This window comes from Ictidomys tridecemlineatus, chromosome 7 (genome assembly GCF_052094955.1).
Source record: "Ictidomys tridecemlineatus isolate mIctTri1 chromosome 7, mIctTri1.hap1, whole genome shotgun sequence".
Lineage (NCBI taxonomy): Eukaryota > Metazoa > Chordata > Mammalia > Rodentia > Sciuridae > Ictidomys > Ictidomys tridecemlineatus.
Window position 1 is genome coordinate 131,142,271 of NC_135483.1, and position 25,441 is coordinate 131,167,711.

A 25,441-nucleotide genomic window follows, 5' to 3' on the forward strand; every position below is an offset into this window, starting at 1 on the left:
TCTTTAGATTCTTCCTCCTTTTAAAATTATTGGCATGGGTTCTTTTTCTACCCTCCAGATTATATAAACAGCGCGCGCGTGCGCGCGCGCGCACTCACACACACTCACACACACACACACACACACACACGAATGTGCAGAAAGATCATTGCGTTGACACCACTTCCACTCTGTCTCCCCAGATCAGTGCTCCTGGCTAACCCATTTGCACCGGGACTCAGACTTCTCTTCTCCTGGCTAGGCTTTTGAACCTATCGCCAATCCAGCACCTCGGAGAAAAGGAAGTGCAGTGAGACTGGAAGGTTGCATGGTGCCTGCCCCCAGTTAGATGCTCCTCAAATAATCTGCAACCAACTTGGCTTATAAAATATTTAGTAAAGACCCGGTAAACATCACTGCAAATACATTAAGGCACTTCAGCCTGACAGCTTATGATTATTTCAAAACTTAAAAAGGAGATCATAGATTGTCACTGTTTCTATGCTCCACCAAGAAACCGAACCTTCCCGAGGTGGGTGGATGGGTGGGTGAGTTGCTGCTTTTCGTCCCCACTTCTCCCCCCTCCTCCAGCTCATCACTGTGGCTCTCAACAGCAGGGACTTATTTATGTATATAGTTTAAAAGGTGGGGGATGGGGTGAGGGCACCAAGGACACGCAGTACCTGCTCACAATGCACCGACTCAGGTGTTGTGTGCTTCTGTATTAACTGGAAAAGACAGACTCTGGAACTTTTACAGGGCGAGAAGAGGCCACCGGCTCGCGCTTTGTATACTTTGCACTTGAAATCGTTACATTCAACTGAATATTTGGCTCATTCAGATCCGAAAAGTCTCCTAGCATCATCGAATTTCCTCCTCCGCCCCTCGGCTCTAAAGGGGGGAAGAGGGGGGAAGGTAGGAAATGTTTAGTAAATTGCACATCTTTGAATCTTCCTAAAGCAGTGGTCACAAAGCTTAAAGGTGACACAACAGTGCTCACGTAAACCAACACACATCCCCCACCCCCCAAGCCAACAATAAAATCATCCCCTTAAATTTGCCATGATCGTCGCGACCAGGAGCCAGGTGATTATCCTAATTAATGTCTATCTAATTAAATTACTGTCAGCAGTTAACCAATGGCAGGAGCCGTTTCATCGGCTGCACAAGCAGCAAGATCAAAAGTGAGCCTTTTCTGATTGCTGCATAGTGTCAATTGGCCAATCTCTTCTCCCAGGGAAAAAAAAAGTAAATCAAACCTTTGAGAAGCATTTGCTGGTTGAAGTGCTTTCTGTCTAGTGAGGGGGTCTGTGGATGTCTAGTTTATGATAAATAGGACTTTAAAAACGAGGGACGGGAGGGCAAGTGTTCAGGTTCTAGAGCTATGCAGCTGGAGCATTGCCTTTCTCCTTCTATCATGCTCTCCAAGAAATTTCTCAATGTGAGCAGCAGCTACCCACATTCAGGCGGATCTGAGCTTGTCTTGCACGATCATCCCATTATCTCGACCACTGACAACCTGGAGAGAAGTTCACCTTTGAAAAAAATTACCAGGGGGATGACGAATCAGTCAGATACAGACAATTTTCCTGACTCCAAGGACTCACCAGGGGACGTCCAGAGAAGTAAACTCTCTCCTGTCTTGGACGGGGTCTCTGAGCTTCGTCACAGTTTCGATGGCTCTGCTGCAGATCGCTACCTCCTATCTCAGTCCAGCCAGCCACAGTCTGCGGCCACTGCTCCCAGTGCCATGTTCCCGTACCCCGGCCAGCACGGACCGGCGCACCCCGCCTTCTCCATCGGCAGCCCCAGCCGCTACATGGCCCACCACCCGGTCATCACCAACGGAGCATACAACAGCCTCCTGTCCAACTCATCACCGCAGGGCTACCCCACCGCGGGCTACCCCTACCCACAGCAATACGGCCACTCCTACCAAGGAGCCCCGTTCTACCAGTTCTCCTCCACTCAGCCGGGGTTGGTACCCGGCAAGGCACAGGTGTACCTGTGCAACAGGCCCCTTTGGCTGAAATTTCACCGGCACCAAACGGAGATGATCATCACCAAACAGGGAAGGTAATGCTACATTCTTGGCTGCCGCTGCTCCAGGCACGGCCAGGGGGCAAGCGCACCCAGGTTTTGACCGCCGCGGCAGCGACTATTTGGGGTCGGGACAGAATGGAAGGCGCTCTGCAGCGCCCTGGAGTTGGCTGGTTTTGGAAAAGGGGAAAGTGGAAGGGATAACCGCCGTGGTGATGTTGGTAGGGGGGAGACAGATGTACGAACGCGGTCGGAGAGCCAGTCAGTGGCTGGAAAAAGGCGAGAGAAAGAGGAAGAGCCCCGGCAGGCTGCCGGGTGATGGGAGGGACGCATCAACGCCTGTGTGGACCGTGAGGTGGAGAGGCAGGTCGCCAACCTTGCTCTCTACCTGAGCAGTGATACCTGTCGACTCCCCCACTCCAGCTGACTCGCTGCTCTTCCCGTTCAGTCCCACTTCTTTCCTTTCCCACCACCCCTTTTCTAGATCCGTTAATCTACCCTTGGAGAACAAGTTTTGCTTTGCTATCTGGCGCCCCGCTTCTTGCATTTAATCTTTAACACTTATTTTCTTTTTCCCTTGTTTTCTCTCCCCCCGCCCCGCTTAATTTAAATAGGCGCATGTTTCCTTTTTTAAGTTTTAACATTTCTGGTCTCGATCCCACGGCTCATTACAATATTTTTGTGGATGTGATTTTGGCGGATCCCAATCACTGGAGGTTTCAAGGAGGCAAATGGGTTCCTTGCGGCAAAGCGGACACCAATGTGCAAGGCAAGTCCTTCCAATTAACACTTTTTCTTGACACTTATTTAGGTGAGAATGATTAATTAAAGCCTTTGTGGACTGGCGAGCGACTTTTAAAACGATCGGCCAATGACTTCTTAAAGGAGACGAGGGACAAGGGGACAGACTGAGCGAGAGGGGGAGGATTATGCAAAAGCTATTTTAATCATCCCCAGTTAATAGGAAGAAAGCACGGCCTTAAAAAGCCGAGCTAATGGGCCTCACAGTGGAGTGAGGTGTGTGTGTGTGTGTGTGTGTGTGTGTGTGTGTGTGTGTGTACGCGCGCGCACGGGCTCGCGCGCTATGAAGTGAGGAGTTAGGACTGGGCAGTGCCCCGGGCATATGTAAACAACGTACTTCTTTCTCTAGGAAATCGGGTCTATATGCATCCAGATTCCCCGAACACTGGGGCTCACTGGATGCGCCAAGAAATCTCTTTTGGAAAATTAAAACTAACGAACAACAAAGGAGCTTCAAACAACAATGGGCAGGTCAGTGGCTCAAGCGCTCGTGCCTCCCTCCCCCCTCTCACACACACACTCACACACACGCACGCACACACCGTTCGACAGTATAAAACAGCAAGCGAAACTGGATGGTGCTTTGCTTCATTAAATACTAAAAAATTATATTTCCGCCACTCAAAATTATATTAGATCTATAAAGTTGTTCTTTTTGCCCCCCAATCCTGGCCCAATTCCGGAGTTCCCGACCTTCCCAAGTACAAATACCGATTGATTTTGAGAAGGGAACCCAAGAGATCTGCAGGTTGTGAAAAATCTTTGTTTCTCCTCAAAGGAGGTCTAGGAGAAGGGCTCTTGAGGATCCGCGGTCGGGTTTGGTTTTCGCGAGTATCCAGGCGGATTCTCGCTCCCTGAGGCGCGAGGACCCATCTGCTGCAGCCACCCAGTCACTAGCCGGACGGGTCCCTTGGTCAGTTATCCCGGGGTGGCGGGATCTAGTTTGTCCTCGCCCGGCTTTGGAGTAGCGGCCGGTCGCACACAACCACCGGCACGACCACCGAGTTAACACGCCGCTCGGCATTCTCCTTTTTCTTCGTCGGACAGATGGTGGTTTTACAGTCCTTGCACAAGTACCAGCCCCGCCTGCATGTGGTGGAAGTGAACGAGGACGGCACGGAGGACACCAGCCAGCCTGGTCGCGTGCAAACATTCACTTTTCCCGAGACCCAGTTCATCGCGGTCACCGCCTACCAAAACACCGATGTAAGGAGGCCTAGAGTCTGTGTGCGCGGCTGGCGGCGCTGACATTTCCCGCACCCTCCGTATCCCCGCGCCCTCCTGGGCTCTGACGCTAACAGCACCAACATCAGCAACAGCTGGCTCTGCTGAGCGCTTTAGGCTTAGGGCTAGGGGCCTGGTAGGCACTTCCCTAAATACTAAGCCCGGGACAATGCTTCCTATTTTTCGATTTTCTCTCTGACTCGGTCACTATGAGGTGGCCAGGATTTCTAGGGTCTCTTCCTAAAAGGAAGTTTTAATTTGTTCCTTAAAGTAGGACAAATTAAAATCTCTCTCTCCCCTCCCTTCCCCCTTCTTTGTTTCTTTTCCCTCTTTCCTTTAGGAAACGAGCAGATCTCCCCGTTTTATTCTCGGCAAGTTTTGACATCTAAAAAAAATAATTCAAAAATTTTCAGAATTGATGGTTAAAATGAACAAATATTACAAGACAAGACTGGGGCTCTCCTTCAAAACAGTCTGTTCTGGGATATAAAAGAAAGAAAGAAAGAAAAGAAAAAACATGCATTCCTATATGTGAAAATACAATAAATCAAATTACTGGGAGCTACAGAGTTTTCTGGCACTCGAACCTCTTCAGTATTTGTATGTTTACAAAAACTGATTTTACTGGCTGATTTGACTACTAGGAATGATAGAGTTTTTTTAAATGTGTGTTTTTTAGTTAAATGAAAATATTAAAAATTAAAACATGCTTTTATTTTAAATCAAACCCGAGTTTGAGATGCAATTTGCCTGTTCCTCAGTTGTGAATCAAAAGTGACCAACTTTTAAAAATATGGCAAAACACTTAAAATAGGCAAATTTGGTGATGAATTCAAGTTCTTTTAAAAAGATTTTTGTGCAAGTGCATTATGTGAAACAAGAATTTTAAAAATGTGAGTTTGAACCAAATCAGAACACACAGGAGAGTTCATTGAAAACAATGCCTCAGTTTTAGGGGTCACTAATTTAAATATGTCCTTCATAACTTTCATGATACTTGCTCTTTTTTGTCTTTTCATTTATTCTCTCTAATTTTTCAGGTAGGGAAATCTTGTTATTTAATAAAGCCATAGGCCTTAAGTCCCTATAATAAGTGTCAGATGATATAAGAAGGGGAAATTACAGTCATCCCCCCCCCTTTTTTTCTTCCCTAGATTACACAACTGAAAATAGATCACAACCCCTTTGCAAAAGGATTTCGGGATAATTATGACACGTAAGTAATTTTGCATGTTCCTTTTCAAATAGTTGTGGATTGGCCTTTAGGTCATGGGTGGATCATCATGTACAAGGGTTTTGGAAGTTAGAATGTGTGAGTTAATTGAGGTCTCTCTCTCTCTCTCTCTCTCTCTCTCTCTCTCTCTCTCTCTCTCTGTTGGTTCCCCTGCTCTCTGATGATCTTGTGGCTTGGTATTTGTGTGATTTGGGTCAAAGGTTTCCTCTACCTATTTTTAGCTTTCCTGGGAATTACTAAGTTGGCGGCCTCTGGGTTTGGCTGGCTGAGGAAGCTGCCCTTGTTCCTGGGTGCGGGTGTTGTATGTGGCACTGCAGATGCTCAGCTCAGATTGTCTGTGTCTGAAACGGGCAATTCTGCCTGAAAGTGCATGTGGCTCTGGCAGTTGTTACAGTCTCCTTGGCATATGTGACTTTTATTTACCCATTTCCAAGTTTTGTGTAATAGCATTTCCTATGCAAGTTTACTATGGACTGAAAAAAAAAATGTGCACCCATCACAGGCGAGTTCATGAGTAGAATTGGTTATAGTCAATTCATACTTCGGGAAGGTCTAAGATGCTGTTGCTGTGTATTATTTATAAGCTTCAAAAGACAAATAGTTCCTCATCTTTTATATCTAACCATGTGTCAATTAAATGCGTTGGTCCACCCCTTTTTTTTCAGGCTTCTTACCTAACTCTCTTCTTCTAGCAAAAAGCTATTCTCTGGAGGCAGCAGTAGGTGTAAACTAAACGTTTTCTGGGGTTGTTTTGGGATTCTCACTCAGGGGCCAGTCATAGTGCTTAAGAATTCAGACAGTGTTATATAGCAAAATCTAAATCTGTATTGCAAGTTCCCCCACTTTTTCTGTCTATAGGAGAGAAGGGTACATACATCTTAGTTTCATGGCTTGGATTGAGTGTTTGGGATACAGCTCAAAAGTTGAAGCTGTTTTTGTCTAGGAATAGATTAAATGTGTAGAGGAAAAGGCAGGTGGCTGCCTCTATTCAATTTCCAGGCAGATATCCATCTTCTCTCTTGATATTTTATTTAAAAGATAGTCATTGGCATCACTGTATATAACCTTCTTATGCTTTCCTCAAAAGTAGTTCAGAGGAAGCAAGCCTCATCAATGATTCCCCAGAATAAAAACTTGGCTGCCCAAGTTCTCACAACCTGAAAAGGTGGGGCCAGCACAGTTGAAAGAATGTGGCCCAGGAGACCAGGGATACTGGAGGAGAATCCTATTGATTTTGAGCTTTTAATTCTGTTATGAACATCTGTTCCAAAGTATTTTATTTTGCACAAATCAATTCAGTAATCCCAAGTGGTTTGGGACCTGGATGGGCATCTAAACTGTATCTTTTGCAGACTGTTTTTTTTTTTCTTTTTAAAGTATTGTGATGGTAAACAGAGAAGATATCTGTACCTTCCTAGTTATGTTCCCTTTCTGCCTCCCTCTTTTTCTCTTATTTGAAACTGGAATTAAATTTCTAGAGGTAAATTATCGTAGTCACCAGAATGCACTTGAGCAGCCATTGCCATTCTCACCTGTCCCTCATCCTCTGTCTTGGAAAAGCCACTTCCCTTTCTTAAATCACTATATTTTTCATATATTTTTTAACTATATAAAAACATACTTTGGGCTTTTTAGGGGGATAGTGAAGAATTGAGTGGTTTATGATATTTCCTTTCCCCGCTTAATTGACTGGGCAGGCTTGATTTTGGAGAAATACAGAGAGGCACAAGAGTTCCTGGGGTACTAGGAGGTTACTTGGCCACTCACCAGGGAATCTCCTCCCCAAAGGATTAAGGTCTGACAAGACTGGGGCTTTCCTTCAAAACAGTCTGTTGACTAAAGACTAAAAGACTCATGTGTGAGCTAAATAAAAAGGGAGGCATGTGTGTATGTGTACGAGCAAACACTTCTAATCTTCATCCAATCCCCGATTCCCCTTCAATTCTAATGGGATTTCCTAGGCCCAGGGCCTAAATGTTAACTTTTATCTAAGGTAATTCCCAACAACACAAACTCTGTTTGTGATTAGGCAAGTTATTTAGCTTCCCTTTGCCTTAGTTTACTCATCAGTAAAGTGGGGTTGCAGTAAGTTAAATAAGTTATTATCTGTACATTCTACAGAAAACAGTACCTAGCACGTATATGCTGTTGTGAGGGTTAGCTATTGTAAGTGGTTCATTGCTTGGGGGAGGTTGATAACTGTACTGTAGGAGTTTGCCCTAAAGTTATTGCCAAGGGTGGATCAAAAGCTGGGGGTAGAGAAGGTCGGAGTAAAGAACATTTTCACTTTTTAAAGAGTTTTATTGATGGGGATGATTGTTTCCAAAGAGTCATTCTCATTCGTTTGCATTGGTAGAGGTGGGAGTCAAAGGCTCACACAGGGGAAACAATAGACAAAATATACCTTCCAGCAGCAATTACCAGAGTCTCAGAAGACCAGCGAAAGCCAGTCTTTGATGATTACTACCTGGATTTATGTGCCCCCCCCTCAACCCCCGCCCCCCAAGTAGTATTCTCCCTAGGGCTGGCTTAGACTATCTAGAAAATGGAGGAGCAAAATCATCGAACAATCAAATGGACATAGGAGGTGTTAAAATGGTGAAGGGAGTGGGTACCTATTTTAAAAATTTCACTCAGAAACTCGCCACAGAGGAAAAGGCCCATTGGGCAAATGCCTCAGTCCCAGTGTACTCTGGCTCAATGTGCGTACATACTGTGGAGAAATGGGACGAAAGCCTCCTGCGGGCCCCTCGGGAGTCCCCTGTGCCCTTAGCAGGAGAGAGAAGGGGAAGAGGAAAGCCTTCCTCTAGGTGCTCTACGTCCTGCTTAGGTTTCTGCATAGACAAACGGCCTCCTTATAAACCCAAGACTTATTTTGGGGAGGATGTAGGTCCTGTGACCTTCTGTTGCATCCATTCTGTATGGCAAGGGCAAATTACAGACGGAAAGTGTGGAGGTGGGCGAAAAGTGGAGGTATCCTTCCCTTCAGCACCCTAAAGGGACCTCCGCGCCACCCGTCGGTTCTCTCTTTCTCCCTTCCCCCGCAGGATCTACACGGGCTGCGACATGGACCGCCTGACCCCGTCGCCCAACGACTCTCCGCGCTCGCAGATTGTGCCCGGCGCTCGCTACGCCATGGCCGGCTCTTTCCTGCAAGACCAGTTCGTGAGCAACTACGCCAAGGCCCGTTTCCACCCGGGTGCAGGCGCGGGCCCTGGGCCGGGGACCGACCGCAGCGTGCCGCACACCAATGGGTTGCTGTCCCCGCAGCAGGCCGAGGACCCCGGCGCGCCATCGCCGCAGCGCTGGTTTGTGACGCCAGCAAACAACCGGCTAGACTTCGCGGCCTCGGCCTACGACACCGCCACGGACTTCGCGGGTAACGCGGCCACGCTGCTCTCCTACGCGGCGGCGGGCGTGAAGGCGCTGCCACTTCAGGCAGCCGGCTGCACCGGCCGCCCGCTCGGCTACTACGCCGACCCGTCGGGCTGGGGCGCACGCAGCCCCCCGCAGTACTGCGGCGCCAAATCGGGCTCTGTGCTGCCCTGCTGGCCCAACAGCGCCGCGGCTGCCGCGCGCATGGCGGGAGCCAACCCTTACCTGGGCGAGGAGGCCGAGGGCCTGGCCGCAGAGCGCTCGCCGCTTCCGCCCGGGACCGCCGAGGACGCCAAGCCCAAGGACCTGTCCGACTCCAGCTGGATCGAGACGCCCTCCTCCATCAAGTCCATCGATTCGAGCGACTCGGGGATTTACGAGCAGGCCAAGAGGAGGCGGATTTCGCCAGCAGACACGCCGGTGTCCGAAAGCTCGTCCCCACTCAAGAGCGAGGTGCTGGCCCAGCGGGACTGCGAGAAGAACTGTGCCAAGGACATAGGCGGCTACTACGGCTTCTACTCGCACAGCTAGGCCGCCCCTGCCTGCTTAGGGCCCGCGCGCCGCCGCGGCCCTACCCCCCAGCCAGCCCCTCACAGCTCTTCCCCAGTTCCTCTTTCCCAGGCCCTACTTTGAGTGCCCTCTCATTTTACCTGACCCTCGATGACCGTCTGCAGCGAATAAGTGCAGGTCTCCCACTATGATTTAACCCTACCCCCCCTTTTATTTGCACAGCCGTCTCTGCAATTAGAGCACCGACCTTCAACTTTGCTGTAAACCTTTTGGTTTTCCAACTTCATCTCCTTCTATGAAGTTATCCTTCTAATAATCCTCCTCCCCTTCGTCTCTCTCTCACCTCCTCCTTCTTTTTCTTGTAATGAAACTCTTCACCTTTAGGAGACCTGGGCAATCCAGTCAGGCAGAATCGATTCCGACTCGCCATGTCTCGGCCTCCCCATTAACCATAGGATGTTGACTCTAGAACCTGGACCCACCCAGCGCGTCCTTTCTTATCCCCGAGTGGATGGATGGATGGATGGATGGTAGGGATGTTAATAATTGTAGTGGAACAAAGCCTGTGAAATGATTGTACATAGTGTTAATTTATTGTAACGAATGGCTAGTTTTTATTCTCATCGTCAAGGCACAAAACCAGTTCATGCTTAACCTTTTTATTTCCGTTTCCTTCCTTTTCCTTTTCTTCTCTCATTCTTCCTTTCTCTCTTCTCTATTTTCTTGTGAGATAATTAAAAACATTCTAAGAGGCTCTGGAAACAATGAAATACTTGATAGTCATGGGTTTCTCACTTCTCCTCAATTCGTTGCATGAAATAATTACTATGTGCCCTAATGCACACAAATAGCTAAGGAGAATCTGCCCAAACACCTGTAAAGGATAGGTGTCTGTTCATAGGCAAGTAGATTAAGTGGCATGATGCCTGCAAAGCAAAGTTAACTGGAGTTGTGTTTTCCTCCCTTCCTTCTAAATAGAATAGCTCGACATCAGCAATATTATTTTGCCTTATTTGTTTTCCCCAAAGTGCCAAATCCATTACTGGTCTGTGCAGGTGCCAAATATGCTGACAAACTGTTTTTGAATATCTTTTCAGCCCCCTCCACCTTTATATGCTGTAAATCTTTGTAATGAATACTCTACTAATGATATAGATGACTGAATTGTTGGTAACTATAGTGTAGTCTAGTGAAGATGAATTGTGTGAGTTGTATATTTTACTGCATTTTAGTTTTGAAAATGATTCCCCCTGCCACTTAGAAACAGCTGAAATTTGACTTCCTTGGGAAAACACTAGCATAATGCAAATAAGACTGATTTCCCCCCTCTAAGTCTTGTCATATTTGATAAGGAACATTAATCCCCCTGGAAATAGATTAGTAAGATTTCTAATGTTGTGTAGCAAACCTATACTTTTTTTGTATTTTAAAATTAATGTGAAATATGCATCATACACAATATTCAATCTAGATTCCAGTCCATGGGGGGATTTTTTCCTAATAGGAATTCAGGGTCTAAACGTGTGTATATTTTGGCTCTTCTGTAAATCAAATGTTGTGATTTTTATATTTGTTTCGTTTTGTCTGTGAACTGAATAATTTATACAAGTACACACTCCATTGAGAAACGTTTTGTTTTTTGCTCGTTTGTATCGTCTGTGTATACAAGTAAAATAAACCTGGTAAAACGCTAACTATGGTGTTTGAAAGCAGTTTACAGTTTGAAAATAATTATTATAGGTAATTACTTTTAAGGGTTAAGGAAGATTAGCCTGTTCCTACTGATAAGGAGTAGAATGTTTATTTGGAACCACCTCTAACTTCCTCCTTGAATTTGCTTTATAGCACTCTCAGGAATTGTGATTTCCTTTTTATTTACAGTTATTTAGTTCCCTGTGAGTCAAGTTTCTTTTTATTGCGCTCATACCCCCAACCGAAAATATACCTACTTTCTTCATATATGTCTCTGATTCTCTTTGAAGTTAGAAATGAGGCGAACAGGAAAAGTAGGGTCTTTAAATAAGGAGTTAAGAATTTCTTTAAATTTCACAAAGTAAGGTGGGAAGTATTGGATGAGAGTAGGCTGTAATTTTAAAGCATGATAAGACAGGCTGTTGACGACAGGTGTCAAAAATTTTGGTCTTACTAAGAGGCCTTGGAGGTAAATGCAAACACAGAATGGACTACATTTCTTGAGTGAATGGTTTTGGGGGATCATGAGGGGTGGGGTAGAGAAGGATCCATAGAACAAATCCAAGGAAGAGCCATTTGTAAGCACTGAGTTTAAAACTTGTTTTGGGAGGTGTCTGGAGGCTACTTAGCTATGTCACTACTTTACAGGAGTTCCCGTGCCAGTTCCCACCCAGACCAGATTCCCATCCCTTGAGAACAAATATAAAAATGAGAAATTTCCGCCTGGGGGCCGCTGCGCCTTAGGCAAGGATTCCGCAGAGTTCCACCTTCACCTGGTAGAGAAGTGGGGTTTTTTGGCCTTTGGTCTCTAAAGAGGTGATTCAGGATAGAGTCAGAAAAATGGTTTAACGTTCTTGCTTAGTCTGGGCTGGCCTCAGGTTACCGGACAAAATCTAGAGACTGTCCTGTGTCCCCTTTGCAGTCTGACAGACGTAAAGAACCTTCAAAAATCCAATTAAAAAGAAAATTCGAGGAAGGATGAAACTGACTTGCCTTCCCTGGACAATTCCGCCACTAGACGGCGTTCCGTGGAGTTTTGTCTGCCACACAGAAAAGCGATGACTGATTCTCCTTTGTGTTTCCTTCTCCTTTCCACATCTAAGAACTAAAGAAGAGGACGAAAAGTACAAAACACGGTGCATGTGTTAGCAAGTGAAGTGGAGTAACGCATTCACGTAATCACTCACCCGACCAGGGCTGAGCTCGTGCTACCTGGCCACCTAGTCGCTCTGAGGAGCAGGCGCACGTGCGGTCGCGGGGGAGAGGCTGCGGGGGCAGGGGTGGTAAGAACTCGAGGCCGCGGGGGGGACGGCGCTCAGCTCTGGGACCCGAGGCCTGGTCGAGAGAGCGCGCGCGCCTGGCGGGGCCCTCAGCCCTCGGGGCAGAGTCCCTGAGAGCAAAGGAGTGGTGTCATGTGCGTAAACGAAGCTCTTGGGAGCTGAGGATAGATTTCACAGGAACGTAGTGCCTTGTACTGAAAGACGCGCTTTAGCTGCTATTAGGAAGTTCTTTAAAAAAATTGGGGAGGTCGTTTCCCTTGCAGCTCTGCCACCATCTGCTGTGTGGACTGAGTCAGCGTGAGGTAAATTTGCAGCCACGCGCTCGGAGGCAGTGTGCTTTCTTGTCCCCTTAAAGCATCATCATTTCTCCTCGCTTCCAAGGAGTCTTGGGTGTCTAGTGAAGTGATACTGTCAATGTGTCTGAGAACCTGCTTCTGTTCAAAGGAATCAGAGTTTGGTTCCGGGAGGCCTAGTGGGAATCAAGGTTCGCGTCCCAGGCTGGAATCCAAGTTGCCTTGTATGTCCGTGAGAGTAGGGGGTCAGTTTAAGGGCCGAGAGAGGTGGCGAATCCTCCCTGTAAACTCAGGTTGCCTCAGTTTTCAACGGTATATTTGCGGGGGAAAAAAAAAGAGAGCGAGAGAGAGAGAGAGAGAGAGAGAGAGAGAGAGAAAGGAAGGAAAAAAGAAGGTGAACGTGTGGCTCTTGCTTTCCCGCCACTCACAATCCCCGCCATTTTAACTCAGTTTCAGTCTCACTTGGACCTGAGCGCGGCAGCCGGCAGGTGCCCAGCGCTGCAGGGTCCGGGTTCCTAATCTTTCAGGCGGACGCAACCCGGTCGGGGTGGACCCAGAAGGATCAGAGCGCTCAGTGGGCGAGGGTGGCGGCGGTGGTCCTGCACTGACAGGCAAGGCCGCAGCTTGGTTCGGGCACATCGGAGCCCAGGCCCGAGTTTCGGGAGTCCTGGACCCGCCGCGGAGCCTGGGCCAGACTCCCTGCTTGGCTGCTGGGCGTGCGTGCTGCGGTCGCCCGGCTTTCCCAGCCTCGGGTCCAGGTCCAGGTCCAGGTCCAGGTCCAGGTCCAGGTCTAGACCCAGGGTCAGGCCGTGGAGCCGGGCCGAGGTCCAGGTGGGACTCTTGAGGAACAGCCCCCTCTACCCTACGGGTCGGGAAGGGCTTTCGGCCTAGGCGCTGGCCTGCGGGTGCTGCCTCCCTGCTGTTCCTGGAAAGCCAGGCCTGGCAACTGAAAAGCAGTTAGGACGTGAACAGACTTTTTAGGACTAGCTGAAATTTACTGACCAGTTTAAAAAAAAAAAAATCAGTTGGTTTCTGTCTTTTTAGAACTGACTTACATCACCGGAGTTTTGAAAATGTAGTATCTTAAGGTCTATGGAGGACTTCCTGAAGCCCTTTACCTCTTGAGTTATATTTTCTTATACATCCCACTGTTAAAACTCTTTGTGACTCAGCTCTTTTTGTCATATTATTTCTTATCTCTTTAGCACTGAGGTTTTAGGGGATGTTCTACTTTCTGTTTAGGATGCAAGTTAGGAACAAAAGCTTTGTTGAATACAGAGGCCATTTACATTCCCAGAAAACTTAAACTGCTTATTTTAAAATATCACTTCAAGTGATATTTTAACAATGTGTATATGTTCATAAAAGATTTTGTGAAAGAGTCAATCTGTCCTCAGGTACAGCACCTTTTTGTGTGTGGCTATGAGTTATCATGTAGGCATTTTGGCCATGGGATAGGGGAAAAAAGTAAAACCTCGTGATCCTGTAATAATTAGGCTTATCTAGATTTCCTTGAAAGAAACAATAACAATAAACGTATGCATAAAGAAAACAGCAATATAAAAGCCTAATGACTCATTTAGATTTTTAAAAATGTTTAATTTATTCTGGTATGTTGGCAATTGGTTGATAAATTTTGATATCTGAAAGAATAATATTTTAACCTAATATCAGTGAAATCAGTTTTTACAAAGGTAGCCAAGACTTTTTAAGCAAGTTGAATCTGTGTGAATGGTCAGAGGTATTCTTTTGTCAAAACAAGAATCTCTCAGAGATGACAGACAAACCAGGAGAAAATTTCAGGCATTGCATTATACTTGGTTTAATTCAGCTGTTTGAGACTTATGTGTCTTCTCGCTTCCTGTCTTCCGCTTGCGGGTTAGGTTGCCACACACTTAAAGATATATTCACTTGAAATAAAACCCCACTGCTTTCACAATAAAGTAAACTTGATGGTGTACAAGTCACTGGCCTCATCTGAGCTGATTATATCTGCCTTGCATGTATTTTACACCCACAGTATGGTTTGCAGCGGTGTTCAAGGCATGGCGTGAAAAATTTGATTTGAATAGTTCCATTAAAGCAATGAAAAAAGAATCCATGGCTTAATAGAGCTTCTAGTGATAGCTCCCCTTCTTACTATGCTAACTCCGAAATAAATATGTAATCTAGTATTAGGAACATGGCATTTAGAAGACCCTTGCTGGTAATATTTAATTTAATAAACATACTAGCTGTGACATTGTTAATGCAATGAAGCTTGTACCACAAGCTGATTCTTTCAGATTGTTTGACCTATTACTTATCACTAGATTCCTTATAAACATGTCCTGCAATTTATAACTTGAATTATGTTTCAAATTATTTTGGACTTCAACTCTTTAAAAATACCTGCATAGTAGGCACTCATTTTATATACAAAGCTTTTATGCTTGTGTATCATGACACACCTTTTACAAGGAGGAAGAGGGAAATTTGGAGGGAAAAGCAACTCTGTATGTATGCCCCTGATTGTTTTAACCAATATAGTTCTTTACGCCAATACTAATAGGAAAAAAATATATGATTACATTTTGGGGCAAGAGTTGGCTTTATATTTTTGATGGTTATATTGGATTTTAATAAACATCCAATTAATTGAACTTTCTTGTTAAAAAATAAAACAAAGCTTGCTTTATATATTAGATTTACTGCCTTTATTAGGTTTACTTTGGTTTAGATTTGGTACATCTCTTCTTGGTAAAAGTGTACTGTATGTGAAAAAGCCGTTTCAATTCAAGCTTACCATTTCAGGTGTCTAAAAAAAGAAAACAGTTGACAATGTTTTCTCAAACCACAGGGTCTTTCTAACTCACATTTAAACTTTCAAGATGTATTTGTCATTTATTTTGCCATTCCTAGTATGAAAGGAAAGGAAAAGCATTTTTCAATCTTGGGAAAATTCAGAAGCAATTTTTTGGTTCTCAGTTAATTCAGTTTCATCTTAAAAGTTCAAATTTAGCAAAGCACATGTTCCCTTGTTCATGCCAAGTGTGATAAAAACTAGTCGAAAAATAAAACCATTGCAAACAAGTAGAGCACTGCACTTCACTGCACAGTATACAGGCCACATCGTTTGTAGGTCTGATGTCACTGCCTGCTGGGCTGCCATTTGTGAGCACATATAAGTCAGCCTTGAAAAGTTGATAGAAGACTCACTATTTCAGATATGTGTGTTCAAATTGTTTTTTTAAATATCCTCTCTGAATAGTGATATGCACACTCATGAACATTCAACCATTTGCCATCTTCTATCAGTAAAAGGTTATGCATTAGAAGACAATATTTTATTTCAATGCATCTAAAATATGCATAGCAAAGTTCCCTCTGTCTTTTTGTAATGTAGTCAAATTATAGACTACTTTGTGGAATTATAATATAACTTTCTTCATTAGTTTAATCACAGTATTTACAGCATTAATCTAACACACATTTAGTTTAATATTCTTGAACTTCATTGAATAAAATACACATGCTTTTTATTTAAATTCAATTTAGGCATTCTGCAATTAACACGGACATTTTATGGGAACTTTTTAGTTATGGTATAGATTTCTATTATTTTATATGGTTTGCTCAGTTGGGAATTTACTGAAGGCCAAAGCATTATTTCTGATTAAAATTGTTTCAAAAGTGGCTAGTACTTTTATAACCTGATGTGCTTTTGAATTGAAAAATTATAATTTTGGATATAGTTTTACCAAATAATAGCAATGTTTACTACTTAGTACTTTCCTTTGAAAAAAACAAAATATAATGAGGACTTAATCTTTTCAGTTTACTTACCATTGAATGCTATATATTTGTTCAAATAAAGTCTTTTTTCTACCTCTGTCTTAATTTGCTATTTTTCAAAATGACCGAATTCTTAATAATTCTTCAAGCTTATTCACCTTTGGGATTCATTCTTAATTTATGCTCACATTCTGCTTTGTTCCTGTGGAGAAAGTCAAAGAAACATACTGACTTCCTCCTCAACAAATTTGTTCCTTCCTCCTCCAACTCTGCTCTCTTCCTGACACTCATTTTGCCCTTGTTGACTCTCTTGCCAACAACTTTTTTTAATATCTACTTTTTTTTTCTCACACTACCACCCTCAAACTGAATCTTTATCAAATCTATGTCTGATTCATCAGTTTGCTTATTTCAGGTCAGAACTTGTATGCTTTCCCCAAAAGCAATTGTAAAGTTTTGGGGACAAACATCAGATACAGTATGTCTTTTTATTTAGTCCCTTCCACCCATTTTAAAAAATTTTGTGCTTTCCCCCCTATACATTTCTGTAATTTTATCATCTCCCTATACTCACTTTTCTATTGTCTCATTTCTCTTTGTATTTGTGAAGGGACAACCTAATATTTTTGTCTTTTTTGTGGTATTTCTGTACTCTTTACACATAATATTCTTAGCTATGTGAGGTACTGCATTTATCTCTGATTTCTTTTGTATTTAGGATCCATCTGTCAATGCTTTTCTTTGATCTGTTTCAATTCAGCTTTCTGATTTGCACAGATATTACAATCTTACTACATTCACCTGTGCACTGTTAACCAAATGCAATGGCCTTATTATGGACTAATCTTTATTCTCTTAGCTATTTTAAGTCATAATTAGTCCTTTGGATGATTCAGAATCACATATTCTGCAACTCTTTCACTTTCTCCTTCCTTCCAGCTTTTTTTTCATGGCTGTTTGCTTGCTTGCTCATTCATTCATTCGCTTGTAGTTTATATAGGATTTGCTTTTCACAGGGTATGTCCTGATGTTTGTCTCTTCTAAGAAAATTTGCTAGACATATTACATGTAATGTGGAAGAATAGGTGGAAGAAAGAAGATTTTTCTTTTTTTTTTTTTTTTTAAAGAGAGAGTGAGAGAGGAGAGAGAGAGAGAGAGAGAGAATTTTTAATGTTTTATTGTTTAGTTCTCGGCAGACACAATATCTTTGTTGGTATGTGGTGCTGAGGATCGAACCCGGGCCGCACGCATGCCAGGCGAGCGCGCTACCGCTTGAGCCACATCCCCAGCCCCAGAAGATTTTTCTTAATGCATATTTTCAGCCCTTTGCCTGATAGTCTTCACCTACTTGATTTTTATTTCTTGTAGCCTGATACATTTTAATTGACTCTGTGTATTTTCCTATTGACAGTACTTGCTTGAGCCATCTGATACCTAGTCATATTGTCTTTATTCTTAACCTAAATTTAACATGATAAAGACTAATATGGAGTTTTGAAAAGTTAATTTTCTTAATATTAATTTAACTCCTGATGAAGACTACAATATGAAGTACACATGCCAACATCATTAAGGCAGGGATTTTTATGGCCATGCAATTGTATATAGTCTGTTATTAACTAAATGCATCACTGTTAGCTCTTTCTCTACAGAATCACAAAAGAAAGGAAGGAAGGAAAGAAGGAAGGAAGGGAGGGAATAAAAGAAAAAAGAGAAAAAAAAGAACAGAACTGAACTTAAGAGATAGAGGCCTTATAGTCATGAGAAATATAGCTTTACTTGAAACATTCTTTTTTTTTATCATATTTTAACTAATACATACACTTTTTATTTATTTTTCTTTTTTTTTTTTTTGAGAGAGAGAGAGAGAGAGAGAGAGAGAGAGAGAGAGAGAGAGAGAGAGAGAGAGAATTTTTTAATATTTTTCAGTTTTCGGCGGACACAACATCTTTGTTTGTATGTGGTACTGAGGCTTGAACCCGGGCCACACGCATGCCAGGCTAGCGCGCTACCACTTGAGCCACACCCCCAGCCCCTGAAACATTAATTCTTTAGGAAACTCTTTGTTGCTAAATTTAAACCTAAAGCTACAAACATTTTAAAATTTCATTTTCAATTCTTTTTGCTTTAGAGTTAACTTTCAAAATATAAGTGTGTATGTGTTTGTGTGTGTGTGTGTGTCTGTGTGTGTGTGTCTGTGTGTGTGTGTGTAGCAACATGATGAGTCTGGAACATAAAATCAAGAGAAGCAAACAGGAGATTTTTGACACTCCTTATGTTTTGCTGCCCTAGATACAGCACTCTTTGGGGATCTCCTATTGGAGCCTGAAGAAGTACCCTTTTTTGTGTGTGGTGTTGGGGATTGAACCCATGGTCTTGTGTATGTAAGGCAAGCACTCTGCTGAGTTATATCCCTAGCCCCTAAAGAAGTACCCTTTTAATAGTCTCTCACTTTTAAAAACAAGTTTCTACTTCCTAATGTTTAGAATCAAAAGTCTTTATTGTAACTTGATTTGCATGCAGTATAATTTTCAGTTGAGTAATAAATTGGTGAAAATACACCAGATCAAAGAAATGTTCATATAATGTGACTGAAAATTGTAGTTGGAAATTTAGTACCTAAGATGCCTATATTAAATCTGTTTTAAAAACGTAAATCTCAAAGGAACTTGTCTCCTTTGGTATAGTAGAAAACAGTGAAAATAGTCAACTCTTCATGATGATCTTCAGTATATTCATTTGTAAATTGAAATTATAATTAAATATTTCAGTTATCTTCCAGCTTTAAAGAACTGCTTTTCATGGATTTCTAAATTTCTAGGTAGTTTGAATTCAGATGTTCTGAGCTAAGGCAGAACTACCTGTAGAGAAATGGCTTTCAAAAAAAATTTTTTTTAAAAACTGGAACTCAAGAGTTTTATGTGCACACATACACAAATAAGTTTCACAAAATAATATATTTTTTTACTACATTCAGCATACTGTTATGTTTTCTTTTATGTTCAGTTTCATTGAAAAGAAAATCCTGATTAAGACTTAGTAAATTTATTTCATGATTCTTGAAAGGACAGTGGCTCAAAGTTTGAAATATATTGCTATAGTGATACTGTTAACTTGACTAGACTAGACTATACCGAGTTTCCTCCTATATCTCTACATATGCATTTTAGTATTTCTTTTCTAGAATGGTAGAATATATAAGCAAAAGTGAGTGAATCACTCATTTAATAAATTACTTGAATGTATATAGTAATGAAGAGTAAATGGGTGTAAAGATGGAGAGATGGTCCTTTTCAATGTTCTTTCCATTATGATTTGCAAGCCTTTCTTTTTGTTTTTTAAGGCAGCCTTCTTTGAGATTGCTATAATTAATTTAGGATTTAACTTTTTTTTTTGTATTTCATATCTCTCTCAGGCATTTCATCATTGTCTCTGTCTCTCTCTCTTTCACACACACATTCCAAGCATGTTGATTTATTGAAAATCAAGGTCACTTCTGTCTTGGGGATAAACAGGCCCATACTTGCTTGTGTGGCTCTTTGCATGAACTTCCTTCTTCCTTCCTGACACTAATGCATAGCTGGATGGAGGGAAGAGATGGCAGCTCTTCTCATACCCTCTTCATCAGTGGCTTTACATCAGAATCACCAAGGGAGTTTTAAGAATTCTGACACACAGATTTGTGCCTCATACCAAATACATCAAGATGAGACTATCTGGTAGTGAGATCTGGGCATCAGTACTTTGAAAAGATTCCTAGGTAATTCTAATGTGCTTCAAAGTCTGGGAACCATTCTTCCTGATTTTTTGTTTCATTTGTTTTCGTTTCTGTAGTGAAAGAGTTGAGTTTTTTTTTCTTTTTTGTTTGTTTTAACAGCTGGTAATAATGGCAAGTTGTATCTGTCCATTATAATTTTATGCCTAGGAACTATGGTAATGGGAACTCTCTTTAAATAAACACGTAGACTTAAAAATAATTATTTTCAAATGACTTTCTATATTTTTAAGCATGTGTCAGCATAGTTACCTGTGTTCTCACTTTCTATATGGAAGAAGGCATTTATACTCTGCCCCAAGTTTATTATGATGAAATACGATGATAATTACATTCTCTTGAAATCGTACAATCATCCATAAGGTAGCCTTTATCTGGATAAACCGAAACTGGAAGATTTTCTGGAAATGTTGCAAGTTTGCCATGTCATTCTTCACAGAATAAATACCAGATTATCTAGAATAGTCTAATCCATAGAACAAATACAGAGTTCTAAGGGTGGGAAGTCAGTTTGGGCAATGCCAGCCATATACCATATTTCAACTCAGTTACAGAGGGATACCTCTAAATATGTAAGATGGAAAAATTTCTGCTCCTCAATATAGGCAAGATACAAGCAGCTTACTTACTCAGATAGCTCTATAGTCCATGGCATCCTCCCAAGTCATTCATTTTTAAGTAGTTGCATCCATTTGAGTCATGATGTGAACATCACCCAGCAAACTGAGTCACAAATTAATTTACATATTGAAGAAATTGTTGTATTCAGTATACTGTAACAGAAATATCAGAGAAATTTTGCATTTGTATTTTGTTCAGATTCAGAATCCACTCCAGTGTGGAAGGTTATCCCTAGGAACAAAAGTTAAGATCAATTGATCATATATTACATAATATTCATACTTGGAAGCAATATAACATCCAGAAGGGAGGATGAAATGAGATCTATTTGCTGAGAAATATGATGTAGAACATGAAAATTCACCAGTGGTAGGTCTCAAAATGGCTAAAACTCAAAAGGTTGAAAGGAAAGGCTTGGTTAAATATATTTTGGATGTTGCTAAGCTTAAATTATTAGAAAAATCTTATAGTTTTTGTTACATACAAACAATTTAGTTTGTATAATCTTTAGAAACTGTAGATTCTGGGATTTAAAAATAGAAAAGAACCAACTAGAAGAAAAGTTAAAGTTAACTGATTCTACTTATTTCTTACACTGCTTACTAGCCACTTCTCCAAATGCAATATTTCATCTGTGCTGGAATTAAGTATTTATTAATGTTCAAGAAACTAGGCAATCATATGACTGTGGCTTATTATAGCTCACTCCTAAATTTAGAAGTGTTCCCAGATTGAAAAATGGTAAAAGGATTAGAGAACAAATGCACAGTTTTTAATTTATGCCTTGTTTTGGATTTTTTATGTATTTTGAAACTAGATTTCATTATCCCAATCATTCTATACAGAACATTTTAAAAGAGCAAAGTTAAGTTGTGTTATAATTTTTTGAGGTCCCCAAGTTTTATTTGTATAAATTATACTTCTTTTGTTTGTTCAATTAGCATCCTTCCTAGAAATCATATATAGTAATTTTTAAAAATATTCAGGCATTTCCTATTTCTGAATTATTTGTGTACATCATCTGCCAATCTTTTGATTACTTTTACTTATCTTTACTTGGGAAATTTATGGTAAAGATGAAATCTGTTTATTGTGAATGCAATTTGGCAAGAAGGAGGCTATAACTACTTCTAAAATGAAATCTTTGGACTAATGGATTTTATTTATCCTTGTTCTTTTTGCAGTCCTAAACTATAATTAAATGAAAAGGTTTTAGCTTATATATTTTGTTTTGTCTGGGTTTTGCAAACCAAAAGCAACATTGTGATAGTTCATTTCATAGAAGTTCTAATAAATATATCCTTACCATAGTGAACTATTCAAGATAGAAATACCTGAACTGAGGATTTCTTTGCCATTAGTTCAAAAGTCTCTTTGGTAGATTTCCAAACTGAATGTCCCACCAATTTTCTCCTGTGGATTGCCAGTTGAGAGAAAAGTAATAAGACAGTGTTACATCCCTGTTTTATGTCTTTTTTGAGGGTTATTGTAGCTTAGGTGAAGTCTTTTTTTTCCCTTTCCTACCTCTGTTGCTTTCACAACTTTGAGAAATGAAAAGTAGCTTCTCTTTACAGAAAAAGAAAAGCTGGGGATTCTTTATCTAAGATAAACTGATGTAACAAAAATCTTCCATATGGATTTGGTTACTATTTTAATTTAGTGAGCCTTTGTTGATTGCAAACCATGACTGAGGCATTATATAAGGCACCAAGGAGATTGTAGGATGAATTAAATACAGATTCTCTGTGATTTGTGGAAACACTATACTATAAGATCAAAAGTGATGAGCCTTAAGTTCTAGAAAGAAGCTCAGGAGAAATCCCTTGGGGGAGCCTAGGGGAGATTTTGATTATGTTCTGTGAGGAATCTTGGAAGGCTTTATGGGTGGGGTACTTGTTGAGGCTGGACTTTCAGAAGTTCAGGAGGAGGCTTTCTGTACAAAAAAAAAAAAAAAACCAAAAAAAACAAAGTCATAAACAAAATAAACAAAAAGGAGGTAGGGGAGCAAAGACCTATTTAAGAAATAGATAATGTTTTTGATGCTTGTGAAATAGAGTATGTAGGGAAGGTAAAAGGAAGCTTAGAAAGGCTAGGTGCCATAAAATGGAATATTTTACATATTAAGACAAATTGGGCCTCTAATTAAATAGAAATAAGTGATAAATTTAATTGACTGTTACTATGAATTCTATTGGAAGAAGCCATGTGATTATTGTACAATTTACATATTCCACTTAACAACATGTTTAGACTATGTTCATAACTCAGTACACTTTGAGCTCACTCTATTTTTTTAAAATATTTTTTTAAGTTGTAGTGGGACATAACACCTTTATTTCATTTATTTATATTTATGTGGTGCTGAGGATCAAACCCAGGGCCTTGCACGTGCTAGGCAAGTGCTCTACTGCTGAGCCACAACCCCAGCCCTAAACTTACTCTTTTTAACATCTTTATTGTTAGGTTATATGAATAAACCATATCTAACATAACCTGTCCCTTTTTATGTGCACATAGCTATTCCTATATTTTTGCTATTATAAAAATTGGTACAGTAAACATATCCCTTTCTATACTTATATTAGATATTGTGTTAGCTTTTCATTGCTATGACAAAATATCTCAGAAAATCAACTTCAAGGAGGAAAAACTTGATTTAGCTCAGTGTTTCAGTTCATAGTTGCTTGCCCCCTTGCTTTGAGCCTTTAGCAAGGCAGCAAATTATGGTGGGGAGCATATTGTGGAGTCAGGCTGTTCACCTCTTGGCCATGGTGAAGCAAAGAGACAAAATGAGGAAGGGGCTGGGGACATGATATAACTTTCCAGGGCATGTCCCCACTGACCTACTTCCTCCAACTAGGCTCCACCTCCTACAGTTTCTACCACTTCCCAAGAGGCCATTCAATTATGAACCCATCCATGGATTAACCCAGTGATAAAATCAGAGCCCTCCTGATCCAATCACTCCCCTTTGAACACTGCTGCATTTGGGGATCAAGTCTTCAACACATGAACCTTTGAGGGACATTCCAGATCCAAACTCTTACAGATATCTATAGGATAAGTTACTAAAAGTGGAATTTCTGGGCTATGGGCTGTATCAATTTATAGTTACTCCATAAGTATATGAAAATTTGTTCCCCCACCCTCTCACCAGTTCCAACTATGTCAGTCTTGACATAATTAAAAAGTTGATCTTATTGATAAAATTAGAAATTGGCATCTAAAATAGGAAGGTATCTACTAACTAGGGAACATATAACTCTGGGGAACGTGTAATCTTGGGATGGGATGGTATAAGTGAAAATGTATAGGAATAATGTGACATGCCTTTCTAGATTGTTAATTTTTCTTAAGAATTTGGCAGGAGTGCATGTTATTTTCATTTTAAAACAAGCTGAAAAAATTGAAGGTAGAAAGTAGAATTTATATGATTTCTTTTTTTATTAATTAAAAGAACATTTATTCTATTTTATTATTATATATACTATAGCACCTTGCATAATGGAAATTACTATATAAATTTTATTGCTGCATTATCCAACAACTGTTATAAAACAAAATATCTCTTCATTGCTCATCCCAAACTACCAACATATAAGAAAAAGGAATGGCAAATTTCTTATTTAATATTCTGATAGAATTGTTGCATACACAAATCAAAAGATATCATAGAATAGAATTTAATTATCACCTACTTTTATTTCTTTTTTCTTTTCAAGTTGTAAGCAAACTATTACATTGCTTAAAAAAACTTCATTATGATATGTTCCTGTACATTTCACTTTTAATTTAAAAAGTAACTTTTTATTTTATTTTTATTTTTTGTGGTACTAGGGATTAAACCTAGGGGCAATTTATCACGAGATACATACCCAGTTCTTTTTACTTTTTATTTTGAGACAGGGTCTTGCTCAGTTGCTGAGGTTGGCCTTAAACTTGCTGTCTTCCTGCTTTAGCCTTCTGGTTACTGTGATGGTGTGCACCATCACACCTGACAAAAAGTAATTTTTTAAACTTTAATATGTCAATTTTTTTTTTCTGATACTTCATAATTTACACTACTTTCTTAAGTGGTAGATGAATTGAGGGGAATAGAGGCTAATTCAGATTTAAGATACATTCAAAAGAAAGAAGCAGTAACAGATAATTATTAATTTTTGTCTATTATTCCCAAGGAGGATGGTAATCATCAGACTTTAAATATTTTTAACAATGAAACTCTTAAAACTCATTGGCATGCAGAATATAAAATATATAATGTGGATCTGTTCTGTAGGAGCAGGGTGAGAACCCTGTATTTCTGTTCACTGGCCCTCTCCATGTATTCTTCCAGTGATTCCTGATATTGTTGTCACCAACAATACCTGGGTTATTGGGAACATAGTTCAGGAAAAATACTTTCCTTGGTGATCTTGATGCCTCTGCTTTTCATGAGACACTAGATGAAAATCTTTAGATTGCTTCAATCGATTGATCTATATTCTACTTTATTCTAGGAAGATGATAAATCCTGAATTTGATATGTGAAATTATAAAGGCTCAAGGTTTCAGGTTTCAAGTTTCTTGGCTGAAGCAAACAGGTCTTGGAACTTCATTTTTTTCATATTCATTATTGATTTACATCATCAGGACAGACATAATAATAAATTAAGCTACCTCTGTGCCTCTGTGACCCTCAGAGAAACTTCTTATTGTGATTCCTGGATCCTTTCTCTTTTGATTTTTTTTTAAAAATATGAGACTTTAAAGAAATGTTACACTTGGGGTTGGATGCTTTGGACTCTGCTCCTGACTTCTAGGATTTTCTAAGCCAAAATAATCATTCTGATGGAAAACTTAA

At 40.8% G+C, this 25,441-nt stretch overlaps 1 protein-coding gene across 1 annotated transcript; it reads left to right on the plus strand.

The window, feature by feature from the left end:
• Positions 1–1,108: 1,108 nt before the first annotated feature.
• On the plus strand, positions 1,109–10,857 carry Tbr1 (T-box brain transcription factor 1). Its single transcript, XM_005315755.4, has 6 exons — positions 1,109–2,055; positions 2,634–2,788; positions 3,170–3,291; positions 3,868–4,026; positions 5,199–5,260; positions 8,326–10,857. Exons 1-6 carry the CDS (start codon positions 1,364–1,366, stop codon positions 9,182–9,184), a joined length of 2,049 nt encoding a protein of 682 aa, XP_005315812.1. The 5' UTR covers positions 1,109–1,363; the 3' UTR covers positions 9,185–10,857.
• Positions 10,858–25,441: the final 14,584 nt, after the last annotated feature.

Coding starts and splice junctions, on each gene's coding strand:
- Tbr1 (XM_005315755.4), top strand. CDS start 1,364: ATGCAGCTGGAGCATTGCCTTTCTCCTTCTATCATGCTCTCCAAGAAA. Junction 3,292..3,867: donor CTTCAAACAACAATGGGCAG/GTCAGTGGCTCA, acceptor TTCGTCGGACAG/ATGGTGGTTTTACAGTCCTT. Junction 5,261..8,325: donor TTTCGGGATAATTATGACAC/GTAAGTAATTTT, acceptor CTTCCCCCGCAG/GATCTACACGGGCTGCGACA.